This window comes from Eublepharis macularius, chromosome 19, assembly GCF_028583425.1.
Source record: "Eublepharis macularius isolate TG4126 chromosome 19, MPM_Emac_v1.0, whole genome shotgun sequence".
In the NCBI taxonomy this organism is placed as follows: domain Eukaryota; kingdom Metazoa; phylum Chordata; class Lepidosauria; order Squamata; family Eublepharidae; genus Eublepharis; species Eublepharis macularius.
In genome coordinates, this window is record NC_072808.1 from 25,868,825 (window position 1) to 25,886,232 (window position 17,408).

At 49.5% G+C, this 17,408-nt stretch overlaps 1 protein-coding gene and 2 long non-coding RNA genes across 3 annotated transcripts in view; 2 read left to right on the plus strand and 1 right to left on the minus strand.

Moving 5' to 3' along the window:
* Window positions 1–173: 173 nt before the first annotated feature.
* Window positions 174–1,883, plus strand: LOC129345956 (uncharacterized). Its single transcript, XR_008598659.1, has 3 exons — window positions 174–248; window positions 465–651; window positions 1,777–1,883. It is a non-coding gene; the product is annotated as an uncharacterized LOC129345956 (long non-coding RNA).
* A 1-nt stretch (window position 1,884) lies between these two features.
* LOC129345953 (uncharacterized) lies at window positions 1,885–6,828 on the plus strand. The gene is made up of 3 exons (XR_008598658.1): window positions 1,885–1,923; window positions 2,013–2,059; window positions 5,934–6,828. It is a non-coding gene; the product is annotated as an uncharacterized LOC129345953 (long non-coding RNA).
* Window positions 6,829–14,853: 8,025 nt separating this feature from the next.
* Window positions 14,854–17,408, minus strand: part of FAM120C (family with sequence similarity 120C) — a 37,584-nt gene continuing 35,029 nt past the window's right edge. Inside the window, exons 15-16 of the mRNA XM_055003120.1 lie at window positions 16,785–16,842; window positions 14,854–15,188 (exon numbers count right to left, since the gene is read on the minus strand). Of these exons, the coding sequence (XP_054859095.1) occupies window positions 14,901–15,188; window positions 16,785–16,842 (346 nt within the window). The 3' untranslated portion in view covers window positions 14,854–14,900. The remainder of the gene's footprint in view (window positions 15,189–16,784; window positions 16,843–17,408) is intronic.

Genomic DNA, 17,408 nt, shown 5'->3' on the forward strand with positions numbered 1-17,408 from the left:
GGGGCCGCGCGGGCGGCCATCTTGGAGGAGGCTCCGCCCCCTCGCCCGCCCGCCCCCCTCCCTCTGCGCGTGGCCAGGCGGCTCCTGCGCGGAAACGCGGCCGGGGATGGCCGGGGACGAAGCGCCGGGAAGGCGCGCCGCCTCTGTTGCTCGGTTTTGCGCGGTCCCGTCCCCCCCCCCCCCTCCGCCTGCGCGGCCGCGCCCTTCCCGGGCTCCAGTGGTTGCATTTCTCGCCCTGCTTCGATCGCGTGAGTTGCCCGCGGGACTTTTCTCCAGCGGGAGCGCGGCGGGGCGGCCTCCCGGCGCCGCTCGAAGAGGGTCACGTGGCCGGCCCCCCCCGCCCCCTCCTCCTCAGGCCGGGGGGAGTCGGGGGGGCCTTCCCCGCTGCTCGGCGGGGCCGCCGGCCTTGTGGCCCTTTTCGCGGAGGGCGGTTTAACCTTTCGGCAACGTCCCCCTTGTTGCAGCCGACCCAGAGTGAGGCCCTTGGGCGGCCCCGAGTCCCGCCACCTTCGTTCCCGGAAAAAAACTCCCGTTTGTGGCGCTGCGGTGTGGTGTTCGCCCAGTGGTTGTTCGTAGGGCTCCTTGGATTTTAATTTTTGGGGGTGACCCGTCCTGAGCTTAAGCAGGAAAGGCGGACTGCCAATAAAACAGGTACACGACAGAGGCGTTAGGGGCAGAGTTGCCCCCTCCCAGCGAGAGGGCCGCGTTCACGTGTTCGGTAAACACTGACGACCCCTGCGTGTTGGGGGGGCGGCGGCGGCGGTTTCCCCCCTCCCCGTCTTGGCCAGCGGCCCGGCGAGCCGGCAGTCCCGGTGCCCGGCAGCCACGGCCTCGGCGCTCTCGCCCGCCCCCTGCTGGAGGCCGGGTTGGTCCGTCGTCTCCCGCCGTGCTCCCCGTTGCTCCCCGCCCCTTGCGAGAGGCTGGGCGCCGAGAGAGTGCTCGGCCCGGGCGCCCCCTCCGCCTCTGGAGCGGGGGTCACGGCCGCGCGGGCGCTCCTTCCGGGACACGGAGGCTTGGCTGGAGGGAGCCCGAGCCGCTGCCGCTGCTTGAATGCCGGCGGTAGACCGATCACGGGAGGCGGCTGGGTTTGTCAGCAGCAGCAGCGGCCAGGAGCCCCCGAGTCCCGTCGCTCGTAGAAGACCAACGATCTGTGTGGCAGGACAGGAGCTTCCCCGAGCCGAAGCTTCTGAAGAAATGAGTTGAGACGCACGAAAGCTCCCGCCCTGCCGCACATTTTGTTGGCCTTCTACGAGCGACGGGGCTCCGGCTCTTCTCTGCTGCTGCTGCTGCTGCAGTAGACGGCTCTTGCTTGCCTGAAGGAAGCGCCCCCCCCCCAGATGATCCCTGCTGCAGCCAGGGAGGGGAACATGGGCCCCAGGTGCCAGTACAGAAAAACCTGGGAGCGGCACTCTGGAAGAAAGGCGGCTGGCCAGCTTGGGGGGGGGGGGGGACGGAGTGAGGCCTCCTCACAAGCTAGCCAGAGCTGTTTCCTCCTGAGTAGCAGCACTCCAGGGGTTAACTTAGGAAAGGTGTAGCAGAAGCTCTTCATTACTACAAATTTGAAACAAGAACTTGGTTTATTTTAGAAAAAAATAACCCCTAACACTCTTGTTAAGCATACTTTGAGTATGTAAAGGTAGCCCCCTGTGCAAGCACCGAGTCATTACTGACCCATGGGGGGGGGGGGGGACACGTCGCATCACTACATTTTCTTGGCAGACTTTTTACGGGGAGGTTTGCCATTGCCTTCCCCAGTCATCTACACTTTACCCCCAGGAAACTGGGTACTCGTTCTACCCACCTCGGAAGGATGGAAGGCTGAGTCAACCTTGAGCCGGCTACCTGAACCCGGCTTCCGCCGGGATCAAACTCAGGTCATGAGCAGTGCTGCCGCTTACCACTCTGCACCACGGGGCTCTTTGAGTATGTATACGTGCTTATTAAAAACAGTTTTCAGCTGTTCCCTTTTGCTCACAAAGGCTTTTCACAACATACTCATTCTGTAATTTCAGTTGTGTAAATGAAAACCCTGGCCTTTATAAAGTGGACTGTACAACAGGTAAGCACATATCAGACTAAATCCATGCAAGAAGTACTTGCTTATATACACACTCAAAATTGAACATGTTAATATACATTTTTCTTGGAGGAGGGAACCTTCTTACCTTCATACTTCGGAATTCATTGTATACGCAAGGTTAGCACCATGACAATATTTCTATCCTGTAGTCTGGCCTCTGCCTCTTCCGGCAGCCCTTTTTTGATTGGCTCCACCTCTTTTTGCAGCCCTTTTTTGCTTGTGCCAACCACCCTCTATCAAGATGTGCCAACAGGCCTCCAGAGGTTGGGAACCCCTGCTTCAGAGTCTAAGTAACTGAGTATGAATAAGCAAACAGGGTTTACTGTTAATTCACATTTCAGCCATAATATTAAACCGAGCTGAATTGGGAAGCCCTGGCAGGTCTTTGTATGTGTTTTGATGAAGTGTGACTGGAGCATTTTTATTATTCTTACCTGAGAGAGAAGGAAGGGAGTGGGACGTGGTTGGAGCCTGCTTTGGCTAACCAGAACATAATGGAAATTCTGGTGCTTGCCTGTGAGCCACACTGAACTCTCTGGCAGAATTCAGCTGCAAGGTTTAGAAACGGCAAAGAGCCCTGCGTTTTTAACAGATGCCTAAATGGTCGCACAGGTTATGGCAGAGAGGAGGAGCAGCAGGCCTGAGTCAGCCCGGAAATCCGGCTTGCTGAATTGCCTGTTCTGCTAGCACTTGGGGCTTGGCAACTTGGTTGGGCCGCCCTACGTCTAAGCAAGAGGCAGCAGTGCTCCCAAGTCCATGAAGGAGGTGGCACATTTGAGTAGATCCTTGGTTGTCTCTGCCTTGGTCCACCCCTCCTCTGGCCCACCCCAATGAATGTTTTGGTTTCACCTGTTTTTAATGAAACTAGAGGTTCATCATTGTGCCACATTGGGACTGCACATGCACAGGCCTGCCTATGGAGATACTTTCTTTAGCTTCTAAGGAGCTTCTCCTTGGTGACGTAGAAATCCATTTTCCCGCCTAAATGTGCGTGTGACCTACTGGAGGAGCAACCCCCCCTTCCCCTTGTTTCTCTCTCTGCCACCACGAAGAGAGGAACTATGCTTCTGAGCTCATTCGTCTTGTGTACTTTTTCTTCTGATTGGATTCTTCTGATCTTGGAACTTGGACCGTTTCTTGACCTCATCTCTGCCTACTGATTTAATTCTGGGTAATTTGGACTTCTTGAGCTGTTCCAGTCAAGTTTATGGTTCAGTTTGTGGGCTTCTCCACTATGGTGCAGAAGGCTGTATTTAAAAACTGCTCCCAATGTGTGATGAAAATGACACACTCTCACCAGCGTGATCTGTGTCTGGGTGAGGGGCCTAAGGTTGGAGCCTGCCCTGTTTGTTAGCGATTCACCTCAAAGGCTCGGAATGAGAGAGCTCAAAGCTGTTCGGTGGGAGAGTCTTCTCAGGCGCAGGCTGTGCGGCAGGCAAAAATGTGACCACTAAGCGCCAAACAGTGTTGGATCAGAAAAGCAACAAGCTCTCAGTTACTCTATCAGTGTTCCAGGGCTGGATCCATGACTTCCTCTTGGTCAGTTCTGAGGTCAGATCCGATGGCTTCCAAACAACAGACTACGCCGCCCTACCGTGGAGCTGAGATCTTCATTGGGACGGCCAGCAAAAAAGTCAAAGGAATCAAAGCACTTCCCCCATTCTGGTTCCAAGGCTGATTGGAACCCAACCGCACGAGACCCCCAGCAGGAGCAAGCGATTCTAGAGAATCCACAGACTCCATCGCTCACCTTCACTCCCCAGACAGGTTGCTGTTGGAAGGAGAACTGCGAGAGCTGGAGCCACCGACCTCGGGGGAGGATCCAGCATCCTGGGCAGCTAAGTCCAACTTTGAACCGACTGATTTCCATGAGGTGGCTCCGGTTTCGGAACTGGCAGCATGGATCCAGTCTTTGACACGAAGGGTATGTCCCCCCTCACCAAGCCATAGGAGTGAATACAGATCCCAGACACACTGTCCATCAGAACTGAGACAGCTGTACCATTGCCAGCATCATCTTGCCTGCTGTATTCCTCCCCCATACCATTGCCGTTGGTCCGGAGAGCCGCGCAGTTTCGGTGCTCTGAATCTGAGGCCATCAATGGCTTCTTCTGGGAGAGTGTGGCTTCCACCTCCGTCGCCTGCTCAACTGCAACAGTGATATGATTCCGAAGAGGAGGAGGAGGAGGAGGAGGAGGATCCTCGTTGGGTGCTTCTGAGGTCAGATCCCAGACGTCGGATCCGTGGCCCGACGAAAACGGGGCACCGTCATTGGGTTCCCCGTATGAGGAAGTGCACGTGTACTCTGATCAGATGTCTAGGATGGCTCAGGCATTAGACCCTGATGTCTCTTCTGCTGCACCTTGTACAGCTGGCAAACTCGTGTTAGACTGTGGTGATGCACCTTTTGTGGAGTATCAAAGTTCAAAATGGTTACCCTTTCCGCAGTACTTCTCTTTTTAAACCTTAAGGATTGGTTTGCCAGCCTAGACCAGAAGGATGCATAATTCCATGTGGCAATTAGAAAGGATCACAGGAAATACCTCTGTTTTAAATACCTTAACAGAGTACTTCAGTCTTAACTTTTGGCCTATCTGCTGCACCTAGGGCATTCACCAAGTGTATGGAACCTTTGGTTGCCAACCTTAGAGGACAGGGTTGTTCCATTTCCCCATATTTAGATGATTGGCTTATCTCTGTACCATCCTGGAAAAAACTGGTCCAAGGGGTTACACTTCTGCTTCAGACGTGGGCACACTTGGGTCTAGTGATTAATTTTACAACATCTCAACTTGAACTGTCTAGGGTAACTCCCTGTATTGGGGGCATTCTAGATACCACCACAGGCAGAGCCACTCTGCTGCCTGATAGAGCACGAACCATTCAATCTCCTGTGGCCACGTTTTCCAAAAAACGATTTCAAGCTGTATGGAGAATACAAAGGCTGCTAGGCTACATGGCGGCCACCTCTACAGTAGTGCCTTTTGCTTGCCTGCCTGTGAGGGTGCTGCAGAATTGGTTTGTAAGGGCATCACTACATTCACCTAACCATAGGTTCTCTATACCACGGCAGGTAATAAAATCTCTATACTGGTGGTCAGTAGACACCAGTCTATTCAGAGGTGTTCTTTTTGGTACCAAATACTATGATGTAATTGTAACAACTGATGCCTCCACTCTGGGTTGGGGTGCCCATTGCAGTTCAGAGTCTATTACGTGAGCTGCATTGGTTACCTGTGGAGTACCGGATCACATTCAAGGTCTTGGTACTGACCTATAAGGCCCTCTGCGGACTGGGACCGGCGTATCTGAGGGACCATCTCTCCCCATATACTCCCCAGAGGACACTCCAATTGGGATAAACAGCTGTTGGTGGCCCCTGGCCCCAAGGAGGCCCGCTTAGCCTTGACCAGAGCCAGGGCCTTCTCGTTCCTGGCTCCCACCGGGTGGAACGCTGTTGTCTACTGAGACCAGGACCCGGCAAGACCTACTATCTTTTTGCCGGGCCTTTAAGACAGAGCTGCTCCGCCAGGCACATGGCTGAGATCTGGGCCTCTGCCGGCCTGAAACAAGGGGTGTATAAAATCTAACCCTCTCTGCAAAGGCTGTCCTCCATCCTGTTTTAGTTTGTAAGGCTGACTGCATAATTAGAAATGTTTTATTTTAATGATGTTTTTAAATGTTTTATGGAAATGAATTTGATTGTATTTTAATGGGTTGTGATCCACCCTGAGCCCGCTTGCAGGGAGGGCGGAATAGAAATGTGAAAAAATAATAAATTCAAGACACATGACCAACCAAAGAGCAGTGTCTGCACATTAATGTATTGGAATTCACCTTCTCTCTTTTGCAGCTCTTCTGCAAGGCAAGAAGCCCAGATCCAGGCAGACAAGACTACAGTGGTGTAAGAAAGCAGGGAGGTGCAGCCTCAACAGCTCTTGGTGCGGAGGCTACTGCCACTGGGGGCTGGGCAGTTGCCAACAGGGTCTCCCTGCAAGCCCTTCACATTGCTGGATCAGACCATTCCACGGCAGATGCGCTGTGCAGGAAGGCGAGTGCCAATCACGAGTGGTCTCTGAAGGACGTGTATCTTGACTACGCGTTTGCCTGGTGGTGCACCCCAGAGGTGGCGACTACTCTGTGTTTCACCCAAACCCTCAGTCAGAAGCTGAGAGGGCACTCCGTTCTCTAGATCTGAAGAGGGCGCTCTCCTTCTATCTGGATAGGACAAAAGGGTTCTGGGATGGCACGCACTTATTTATATGCTTTGGTGAAGAGAATAAAGGAAGAGGAGCCCCTGCTTAAACAACGTCCAGGTGGATCGTGTCTGCAACCCTAACAGAGTGTCAGCAAGCCGAGGTTCCGTGCCCACTGTGAGTGAAAACCCACTCGGCCTGGTCTCGGGCATCCCCTTCTGCTTTTTAAAGAGGGGTCCCCGTTGCCGACATTTGTAGGGCAGCAACTTGGTCTTCCTCTGATATGTTTAATCAACACTATGCTGTGTTCGTTGACACCACGCAAGATGTGGCGGCAGCAGCACAGCTGTGTTGCACTCTTTGTTTGCACAGAAGTGTACGAGATGACATTCGGCGTCAAATACTATGATGGATTTATCATACCACTGAGGTTGTGTGTGTGTGTATGTTTTTACTGTTGCTATTGTACAACTTACAAGTGTTTGTTTTCTATTTCACTTGCTTATTGCAGTGATGCTTTAATGTTAATGTAATAAAATTGTGTTGGAGAGATTCACACCCCTTCTTTATTGTGTGTAGCTTGGTCATCTCCCAATGTGGGACTGCACAGAAGAACGACAATGGAAACGGGGTTGTACGTACCTGTAACTTGTTCATTGAGTTCCTGCCCCGCTGTGAACTCTCTGGTACTATCTAGTTGGGTTCATGGCGACTCAGGAGAACTGAGGGAAAGGGGGGGGGTCGTCCCTCCTCCGGTCACCTGCCCGTTTAGGTGGGAAGGGTCTCTGCATGATTGAGGAGAAGCTAAAGACAGTTTCTCCATCAGCAGGCCTGCACATACACAATTCCAATGTGTGCTTGCACAGAAGAACTTGATGAACAATCGTTACAGGTATGGACAATCCTGTTTTCTTACAAAGCTTTAGACCTTGTGCTGCTTCTACACAGCAAGCAGACAGCCCAAAATGGCAGGGCTGTCTTGTTTCCAGAGCTAGAACCGTTACTGCACTCAATGTAAAAGAAACATGGGGGTTTTTTTTACTAAAAGAATAGACTTTATTAAGCACTGTAAGTCTCTCTCCATCAACAAATGAACACCGCACCCAGAATCCACCAGCAAAAAACATTCCCAAAAGACACCCTAGCTTTCTTATTGCAAACCTCCTGCGAATTTCCCCTGATTTAGAGCAACCTGTCTAAACTTACACTGATTAAAAAAACCAACAACCTATGGAGTTTGTGTTGGGGTGCAGGAGATGGGAATTTGATTACCAAAGTTGGGGAGGGGGTAGTAAAGGTAACATTTATCCATCCACTAAGAACAGGTGTTAATAGCATAAAAAGAAAAACCATTTGAAAACGGAAGCGGGGAGGGAACACTGAATGGATCTCCATCTTCCCTTGTGAACCGATGCGTGAACTCGCAGTTGACAAGGACTCACTAACAAGAAAAATCAGATTTACTCTGTTCGGCAAAAGATTTCCTTTAAAGCTAAAATCTTAGGCTAAACATTTTAAAGGGGGCATGGGGGTATATATAGAGATATAGATAGATGATAAAAATGCAACTTCAAGGTCAGTTAAGGGAGGTGTGTAAAGGGAAAGATTGGCTTAAAATAACAATTGAGATTGGAAATTTTACTTTGAAAATCTTACAGGCATTTAGTTACTATCAATAAAGCATCTACCAAAATACAAGAGCAATGGTTATAATCAGAAAAGTGTACATCCCATCTGAGCATGTAATATTATAGACAGGTAAGCTGCATGTGGGAAGAGAAGGGAAGGGGGTGGCTGGTCTTCCAAAATTGTAGAGGGGAAAAAATCTAAATCTTAAAAATAACTAGAAAATGAGCAACAGTATCTGACTTTAAGCAATGAGCAATAACTAACAATTAAAGATGGAAAATTTCCTAACAGATTGTTTTGAACAGGTTTTTAAAAACATTAAAAGCAGATTTTTTTAAAAAAAATCAGCACAAACCAGGTTTTTTTTAAAAAATTGGGGACAGGGCAAAAATATGAAAAAAATGAACATGCATATTTACCAAAACACACGTCAGATACATGAGCTACTATAATGATTTAACCTCAGCAGTAAACATTCTGCTAACTAGAGTAAGGAATAATAATAAAAAAGAATGTTGTTTGCTTAGAATTCTTGCAGCCCAGACCTAACCACGCTTCCTTGGCTACAAGTACCATTAGTCTCAGTGGTGCTTACACCCAAGTAATTAAACTGAGTGATGAGGCGGGAGGGGAGAATGATGGTTCTTTGCCCCAATTGGCTACTCTGTGGCCCTGTGTCCTTTTCACAGGCTCTCGTATATACACAGCTAATGCCTGTGGAGTGGGATACACTCCATTCCTGTCCACAAGTATTCAAGTCCCCGTCCTAATGTTTATCTGCAACCTCCTCCACAAGGGAGCCATAGGTTTATGCTTCCTTCTGAATCGGAGAGAGAAGTGGAATTCTAAGTCACACCAGAAAATGGTTAAAAAGCAGCCCCCGAAAAGGCTCTGGAAGTCTTTGCAAGTATATTTGGATGTTGTGTTTCTCAAAACATCTTTCCGGCTAAACTGAGCAGTAGGCACAGCGAGGGAACTGGGGGCTAGATAGACCCTGCGTTACTGTCTCAGGATGGGATGGACCTCTTCAAAGAAGTAACAATGGCCACTAGGTTGGCTTTAAAAGGCCCTGCAGTCAGCAACACTGTGAAAACAGCATGCCAAAAATTCAGGCCGACGACTTTACTAATGAAGGTTAGTTCAAGAAATACGCTTGGGGTGTCGGGACCTGGAGCCAGGAAAGTTAAAAGTGGGTTTGTCCCCGCTTGAAACAATGAAAGGAGCCCTCGTGGGTCCAGGGCGAAATGGGTTTGGACTCAGGACCGTATTTTGCTGTGAGAGAAAAGGCTTCCTTGTTGCCCTTCAAGGTCCAGCGCGTGGCCGATCAGGCGAGGGGGAGCATCGGAGAGTGTCAAAAGTTAACAGAGCAGCAGTAATTCATCATAAAGCTGATCCCTTTTCTGGGTGAACAGATCTTACTCTGGAGGGATCGAGAGCTCACAATGTGAGCTGCAGGCCCAGGGATCTTAAAGGAAAGGTTGCCAGTTGGTACCACTGGAGGAGCCTAAAGTGTTGTGTGTACCTAAGAAAGCGTCAGCTGAGGGCGAACTCCCTCAGCGTGAGCTAAAAACACCATTCAGCAACGGGAAGGGGAACACCATTCCTCCGTTGACTTCAGGACCGCGTGGAGTGCAGGCGGTCTGGTGTGTGTGCACCACTACCACCGTGCTTAGCCATCATTTCATCTCACAGATAATAGTGATGATGCCCCCCCTTCCTAGGGTGCAAGGAGCTTGCACGTCTGAAGCGGGGCTCGTTCTCTCACGTCAGCCATCCTCTGCCACACCACCAGCTGAGGCAGAACTCCTCTGAGTGTCACAGACTGGTTGCAAACCAGAGGAAGAGCCTACGGGGAAGGTGCTCCGGAAAGGTCACGCTGGGCACGCCGCTACCCTGGCGCTTCTGCAGGTTACGACTAGGGCTGCCACTGCTGGGGGAGCCCGGGGAACTGGAATTATAACTGATCTCCAGGCTGCAGAAGTCACTAACCCTGGAGGCAGTGGGTGCTTTGGAGGGTGGGCCCTCTGGCACTGCCCCATGCTGAGGCCCCTGCCCTCCACGGGCCCCCTCCCAAACCTCCAGGAATTTCCCAAGTCAGAGTTGGCAATCCTAGCAGTGACCAACATCACCACAACCTTCTATACGACGCAACAAGAAAGGTAAAAAGCCAACAGAACAGTACTTTTGACAAGAAATGCATTTCTAGAATCTGAAAGCTTGGAGCAAAGTTTGTGGCAGAGTTCAGGGATCGGATCCTGCTGATCATTTCTATGTATGGGGGGAGGGGCGCAGATCCATCAGCACCGTTTTTGCACACCTGACCTCCAACTCCCCTCTCAGCCTGTTCTGAAGGGCTGCTTGGAGCAGCACACTGGGAGGCATTCTGGGCTGCGGGCGGGGGGGGGGGGGGAGATGTGCTCCCATCCGTCGAGATGTTCGGAGGGATCCAAGCCGAAACTGGCAAGGCAGTTCTTTCTGAGCTGTCCCTGCAACAGGGACCTCCACTTCCACACTCAAAGGGCCATGGACTTCTGGATTCACAAGAGAACCTGAGCTTTGGAATTTCCACTCAAAACCCCGAAGCGTGGCACAGGCGGCTGACAGGCCTCCCAACGTGGAATTGTGCTTCCTGACTCCGCAAACAAGATCGCCTTGTCTGTCTGTCTCAGATTTAAGGGCGCTGCAGGTGATGCAAATATAGAAGGAACCATTTGGTCAGGAGCGGGGGGGGGGGGGGGGGCGGGGTGAGCAAAGGGGATTCATGCCTTTCCCCCCACAAGGTAAATGGTAGTATCAAAGCTGCTAGACAATTAGAACAAGCAATATTTCAATAAGCAATTATTAGCTGTCTCAAATGCCTCGATTCATCACACCACACGCTTTCCAGAGGAAAGATGGTTTTCTCCACTTTGCCCAGCAACAAAACTTCACTCCTACTGAAGAGGACAGAATCCTCCAACTTCACCACCAAAAGGTCTGGCTCAAGTCTGGCCTAGAAGATCTGTGCCCGGGGAGGGTCAAAGGGTGCCTCCTCTTCCTCAGCACAGGAATCTGATTGTTAATCCTTTTGAGGCCACTGGCCCCGTTCTTGTGTCCTCACAAGTTGTGCCTCAGCTTGGCTCTTACGTTACGGAGCGCGGAAATATTCTTTTACATTCAGTCAAGTCAGCTGAAGTGCTAACAATATTCTATCTACTCACAAGAATACGGAGTGTTATACTACTGTGATTAAATAAAACATATGCAAAGTTCAAAAAAATGTTTGTTTTTTTAAAGAGAGGGGGACAGGAAAAACAGAGCCCGCCATTCCCACCCACCTCTTTGGCGCTGGTGCAAAATTGGGCTTCAAATTAAAAATGCCTTGGATTATCCCCCCCCCCCCAAAATCTGGACGAAAAGAGGCAGGGTGCCTGCCAGCTTTGGCAAAACTAAGTAATTCTGGACAAAGCCATGCTACAAGTTCAAAGGGAAGAAACTACGTGGGATGCTTATCAAATGAGTTTTAAGCTTTCCCCCCTAGTTTAGAAGGTAAAGCTGTGTGTGTGTTAGTGACTCAAATTATCAATATTCTGCAACAAAAATGAAATTCTGCTAACAGGATAAATTGTGCAAACATTGCACTTTTGTTTAAATTGTATAAATGTTGCATAATGTGTTTTATAAGATTTACTATTTTACCTAATTTATTGTGGCCTTGATATTCTGCGAGTCGCAGAGCGCTCTGCCTTCTGAGACTACAAGAGGCATGGCCCACACAATTCCAAGCAGGTCACTGCAACCATGAGGACTAGAGACTTGCTGTTTTTTTTTTTAAAGGCAGAAGAAAGGTGAAGTTCTCCGGAAGCTGAATCCTGCAGCCAGCCCCTTATTTCACTCTCCTGCATTACTGCAGCAAACATACACAACTCTAGTAAACTAGATTGTTTTAACAATTCCCAGTTAATCTGTACCTGAGAACTGCCAGCACCTGCAGTCTAACAGACAACTCCACCTTTTTACACTCAGTATCTTGTCCAATTGTATTGCTAAGGGAAGAAAAAATCTGACCCAATTGCAAAGGATTCTACTTCTCCGAACACAGGAAATATGGTAGAAGAAAAAGAATACGCCGCACAAATTGGCCACCCCGAGCTGCCTTGATACTGTGCTGCTATAGCTCTGTACTGGGAGATCTGTGCAATGGACTGGCCCAGGTAGATAAGGAGTCTTTCTAGTTCAGAGGTTAGCCTCCGAACTGGCAATGGTAAAGTTGCTTGGAAATTTGCACTATTGGTCCAGAGCAGAAAATCGTTTTTCTCTCCCTGGTAAATACTGTCCAGTTCAAGTGGCTGATTCATCCCAGTACAACCAGGGAGTTGAATCCATTCTCCTGATTTCCATCCTCTTCCCAGTTTGCACAGAGAGCCCCAACTTTACAGGGAAGAGGTTAAGTAATTTCCTTTCTGAGATACAGGAAGGCTTATGTTAGACTGACTTACGCTTGGCCCCTTCCGCAGTACATCCTGGAGATAAAGTAGGTGCTTCTGCATCACCAAGTTGAACCCAGCCTGGAGTATGTTTAAGTGACAGAGGATGTAACAAATAAAATGTAAATTCTGCATTCTCCAACATTACATCTCCGAAGTTAGAGAGGTTTCCAGAAAAACCTGCAACAGACACCTTTAATGCATGATTTTAATTTCTGCCTCCTGCTCATACTTACAGAGATTTGCATCTCCAAAGAAATGCAGGGCAAGAGTCCACCTCCTCCCACAGCCTCAAAGGAAGGTCAGCCCAGGGAGGGGCAATGCCTTGCTAGGCAGCTCTCCACAGAGGAGGTGTGCGTGGAAGGCGCCAAACGGGAGTGTGAAACTTCTCCCCACCTTTCTGGGTGCCTTTCATGGAGTCCCAGGAGACAAGAAAGACATTTCCTTCACACTCAGAGCTGAGATGATTGTTGCCCAAACTTGGCAAGCAGGAAGCCTGGCCTAGAGGTGCCACTGAAAGGAGGTACCAAGTACTGAGGTAGTAGAATGGATTGTACCATTAGAGAGTGCAAGAGAAGGATCCCATTTTTCAGAGTTTGTCCAGTGATCATTCCTTGTAAGTGGAAAAGTGTATCAAATGTGAACGGTTAAGCTAGAATCTCTCTCACTGATGCACTCATTTTTAATGTGCTTCTCACATGGAAAGTATTAAAAATACGAGTTTTCTCACCTGCAGGTTAAAATGGTACTGCCCATACTACCACCCAATATGGCTGCATATGCAGACCAGGCCAGAGTGGGACACGAATGAAAGGTGAGCAAAGCGGCATTCAGGGATTTCTCCTGCATTCTTCAGCTCACTGGACAAAGAGGGTTTTTCTTTGAGGCTTCCTTGCAGAAGCTAAACGCTTTATGTTCAAACGTTTTTTTTCCTCTGCCCCAGGAACTGGAAAGGGAAGGTTAGCGAAGCAGGGACAGAAGAGAGGGGGAATCTGCATGGAAGAAGAGACGGCCAGAGAAGATTAACCCTGCTGAAGAAATCTTACTCTGTCCCACCTCTGAAGAGTAGAAGACTGGCCCAGTTACTCTGGCTTCAGCACAGCCCACGGAAGATAAGCCCAATTGCCAGTTGCTGGGATCAGTTATGCCCTGATTAGCTTCCCCCATAAATTATCATTAACCCTTGAAACACATTTACATAATTGTGAGTGCTACAAAGACAGCGGTCATTTCCCACTAAAGGGACAGTCTACAGAACTCCGTAGAACGCCAAATTCTGCACTGGACAGCAGGATTGTGTTCTGCATGTGTCGCGTACACACAGCCACGCCCAGAGGCGAACCCTTGGTCCGAACACCCTCAGTGACTCCTTGAACAACCAGAATCCCAGCAGTTGTGGTTCCGGGTAGGATTTAAAGGACTTGGGTCTCCCTCCCACTTCCCGACAGGACGGTCACCTACCCACTCTCCTTTTAGAGACACCAACCTTTTCTATTCGCTCACAGTCCCGGAGTTGTAACAGTAAGTGCTCGTCTGTTTTAAGGATAAAAAGTGTTCTGTCTGATATCTGGCAGCCTGCCTCATCCGCTCCACCAGTTCTCAATGAGGCCAACTGGTGGGCTAGTGAGGCGGGCCTGTAATTCTCTAAACGCAGAGCGCTTTGGAACGCAAGTCTTCCTCCTAGGGACATTTTCACCCCTTTCGGGTCTGCTGCGTTCATATTTATATATAGCTCTATTCACGTTATATATAAATATAATCTCTTTCTCTCTTCATATATAATAAAAAGCACAAGCTGATCACTACACACATGGTGTATATTACAATAGCTTCTCTGCTCTCTCGCTCTCTCTAAAAACGTCTCCCATTTCTCCCCAACCATCTCCAAAAGCAACGCGACTCTGGGGCCTGATGGTGGGAAGAGCTGGCAAGAAATTAACAAGGAAGGCAGGAAAAATCTGCCCCATTTTTAAATAAAACCTTGCCGGCTTTTTTTTCTCCTTTAAAAAATAACACCCTTTCCCAAATCCAGAATTCTTGTCCCCTAAAAAGACTCCCCCCCCCCTATAAAATTAAAAAAATTCAACTGAACTTAAAAAAGAAGGAAAAAAGGCTGCTCTTGCGGATCCAACCGGCCCAAGAGCCAATCCAAGGGCAGGGTGCGCAAGAAGGAAGGAGGGAAAGAAAAAGGACGCGGTAGCCGAGCGCGAGATCCAAGCTCCCAAGTGGTTTCCCACCCTTGCCGCGTACCGCGAGAACACTTGCTATTCTCCAAGAGAGATCAGCCGCCACCACACGGCCCCTTCGAATGCTGCAGGGCCCGCTACCCAAGGAAGTACTTCCCCTCTCCCTCCCCCAGTTAAATCCACTCTCCTCGACGACACCTGGCCATAATGCCTGCCTTCTCGACACCCTGTGCCAGTCTCGTGCCTTCTGCCCGCCCCCACTGGCGACCCCGCCCTTCTTCCCCGCCCCCCCCCGCCCCGCCCTTCTTGCCGCCAACCCAACTGGACCCACAGCAGCTTCAATTCACTCCTCTTTCTGCAGAGCTGGGAAGGGGGGCTTGTTTCCTGGGCACGGTTCAGGGTCCCCGCTCAGCGTGCCGAAGAACGGGCTATTGTTATTGCACGAGTCCGCGTCTCCGGCTAAGGCACAAGGTGAGGTGGCTGAGGGGCATGCTCCAACCCCTGGGTCCTCGCCCACAGCAGTGGTGGTGCCCCCATTCCCGTTCACCTGGGACTGGGGTTGGCTGCTGCTGGTGCCGCCGCCGCCGCCGCTGTTGTACTCTGGCACCTTGGCAGCTCCGTCAGTAGAGCCCTGTCAGGCACAAGATGGCAACCTCAGAAACACTGGACCACTCTGCTCCCAAAATATTAACTATCAAAGAGATGCAGATACTTCATGAGCAGGGACAGGGGGGTGCTGCTTCTATAAAGCTGAATCTGGTTTAGCATGAGCACAGATCCCATACAGATGTCCAAGCCACCGCCTAGGATGAGGTCTGACACCACGGCACTACTGGATCCCCTGCATCATCGTACCAGGATGTATACGTGGGCAGCTGTACTGGTCTGCAGTGGAACAGCAGGATCGGAGGCCGGTGGCCCCTTAGAAGGCAGCTCTGATGCTTGAAAACTTACACTCTGTTGGTCTCTACGGTGCCACTGGATTGAAATCCTGCTGTTACCAAGATGTAAGGAAAATTGAAAAGAGTCCAGTAGCACCTTTAAGACTAACCAACTTTACTGTAGCATAAGCTTTCGAGAACCACAGTTCTCTTCGTCAGATGCGAACTATGATTCTTGAAAGCTTATGCTACAGTAAACTTGGTTAGTCTTAAAGGTGCTACTGGACTCTTTCCGATTTTGCTTCTACAGACTAACGGGGCTCACTCCTCTGGATCCAGGACGTAAGGAGGCGTTTGTTCCACAGCCAAGCGCAGAACTCTTTTTATTTATTTATGTATGTCACTTATAGTCTGCCTTTCCCAGTGAGACTCAAGGTGGATCACATAGTGTAAGTCAATATGAACTACGGCTGAAACATCCCATAAACTGAAACATCCCAATAGGTGACAGCAACAGTCAGTAGATAACAGCACTGTCTGCCATCCCTGTAACTTTTCCAAAGTATTACTCTGAACCATTTCAACATAGTACAGTCCTCAAAAAGCCCTCCTGAATAATCCAGTTTTGCATAGTCTACAGAAAACCAGGAGAGCAGGAGCCCTCCTCACCTCATCAAGCAGGCCACTCCACAAATTAGGGGCCAGGTGTTGATTTTGCCCACTGACAGGGTGGTACCTGGAGAAGGCCCTCTCCAAATGAGCAAAGATGACATGGTGGAGCACGCAGATGAAGGACCAAGGCCATGAATGGCTTTGAACTGAGTCCAGGAACTGATGGCTAGCTAACCAAGTGGCTGCAGAATGTAACGGGCATACTTTACTACATGATTTAGTAATCTGCCAGCACCTATAGCATTAAAACAGCTGCCCAGGGATGGATCAAATACTCGAGAGGCAGGTGCGCGCGTTTCCACACTGGCTGTTTGGTCCCGATTAGGACCCCTCACTCAAACCTTTGTTCTTAAAAGGGACTAAAATATCCCCACTTTATTGACAGCAATGCATTGTGAAAAAGCCTACATTATAAGAAGAAAATTTGGAATCACTATTCCCACTATCTAAAGTTCCTTCCCAGAGGCAAGAAAAGACTTCTAGGAGCAATACCTTGGTCAGCTCCATCTGTTTCTGCAATGTCAAAGGATGCAGCTTTCTTTGAAAGCCACTGTCAAGGTGGCAGAGATACAGAGCAATCAAGCACTTGACCCAGGGGGGCTGCCTGGCTCAGGAAAGGGGCTCAAGGCACTGCACAGTCAAACAGCAAGGGACAAAAAGACCGAGACACATACTTGTTGACTTACTTTCTTGTTTCCTTTGGAAATCTTCCCAGAGCTCTCACGGCCCCGGCTGCAAAAAAAAAAAGTGTTAAAAGCCCAAGTTCATTTATACAAGGAAGAAAGGAAGTCAGCAAAATTATAACAAAACCATTCCTTTTCTGTGTGTGTATGTGTTACGTGCAGTCAAGCTGCCTCTGACCTATGGCGACCCTATGAATGAAAGACCTCCAAAACATCCTATCATTAAAGACTTGCTCAGATCCTGCAAACTGGAGGAGGTGGCGTCTTTGATTGTTCTTCATTGTAGGTCTTCCCCTTTTCCTACTGCCTTCCACTTTTCCTAGCATTATTGACTTTTCCAGAGAATCTTGTCTTCTCATGATGTGACCAAAGTACGACAGCCTCAGTGAGAAGGTAACAATTGGTGCTGACAAAATTGCTGGAGGAGTTTGGAGTCTGACAAGGAGGGTCAGAATATTAACCCTCTGTGTGAGGAAAAAAGGAGAAGTTTGCCCTAACTGGGACAGCTTTAGGTTTAAAGAAGACTTTTGTTAAAGTACTTAAGTGTGAAACCCAGCACTGATTTACACAAACAAATTAGAACTCGAGTATGTTGCTGGCAGAGGAAGTGGCCAG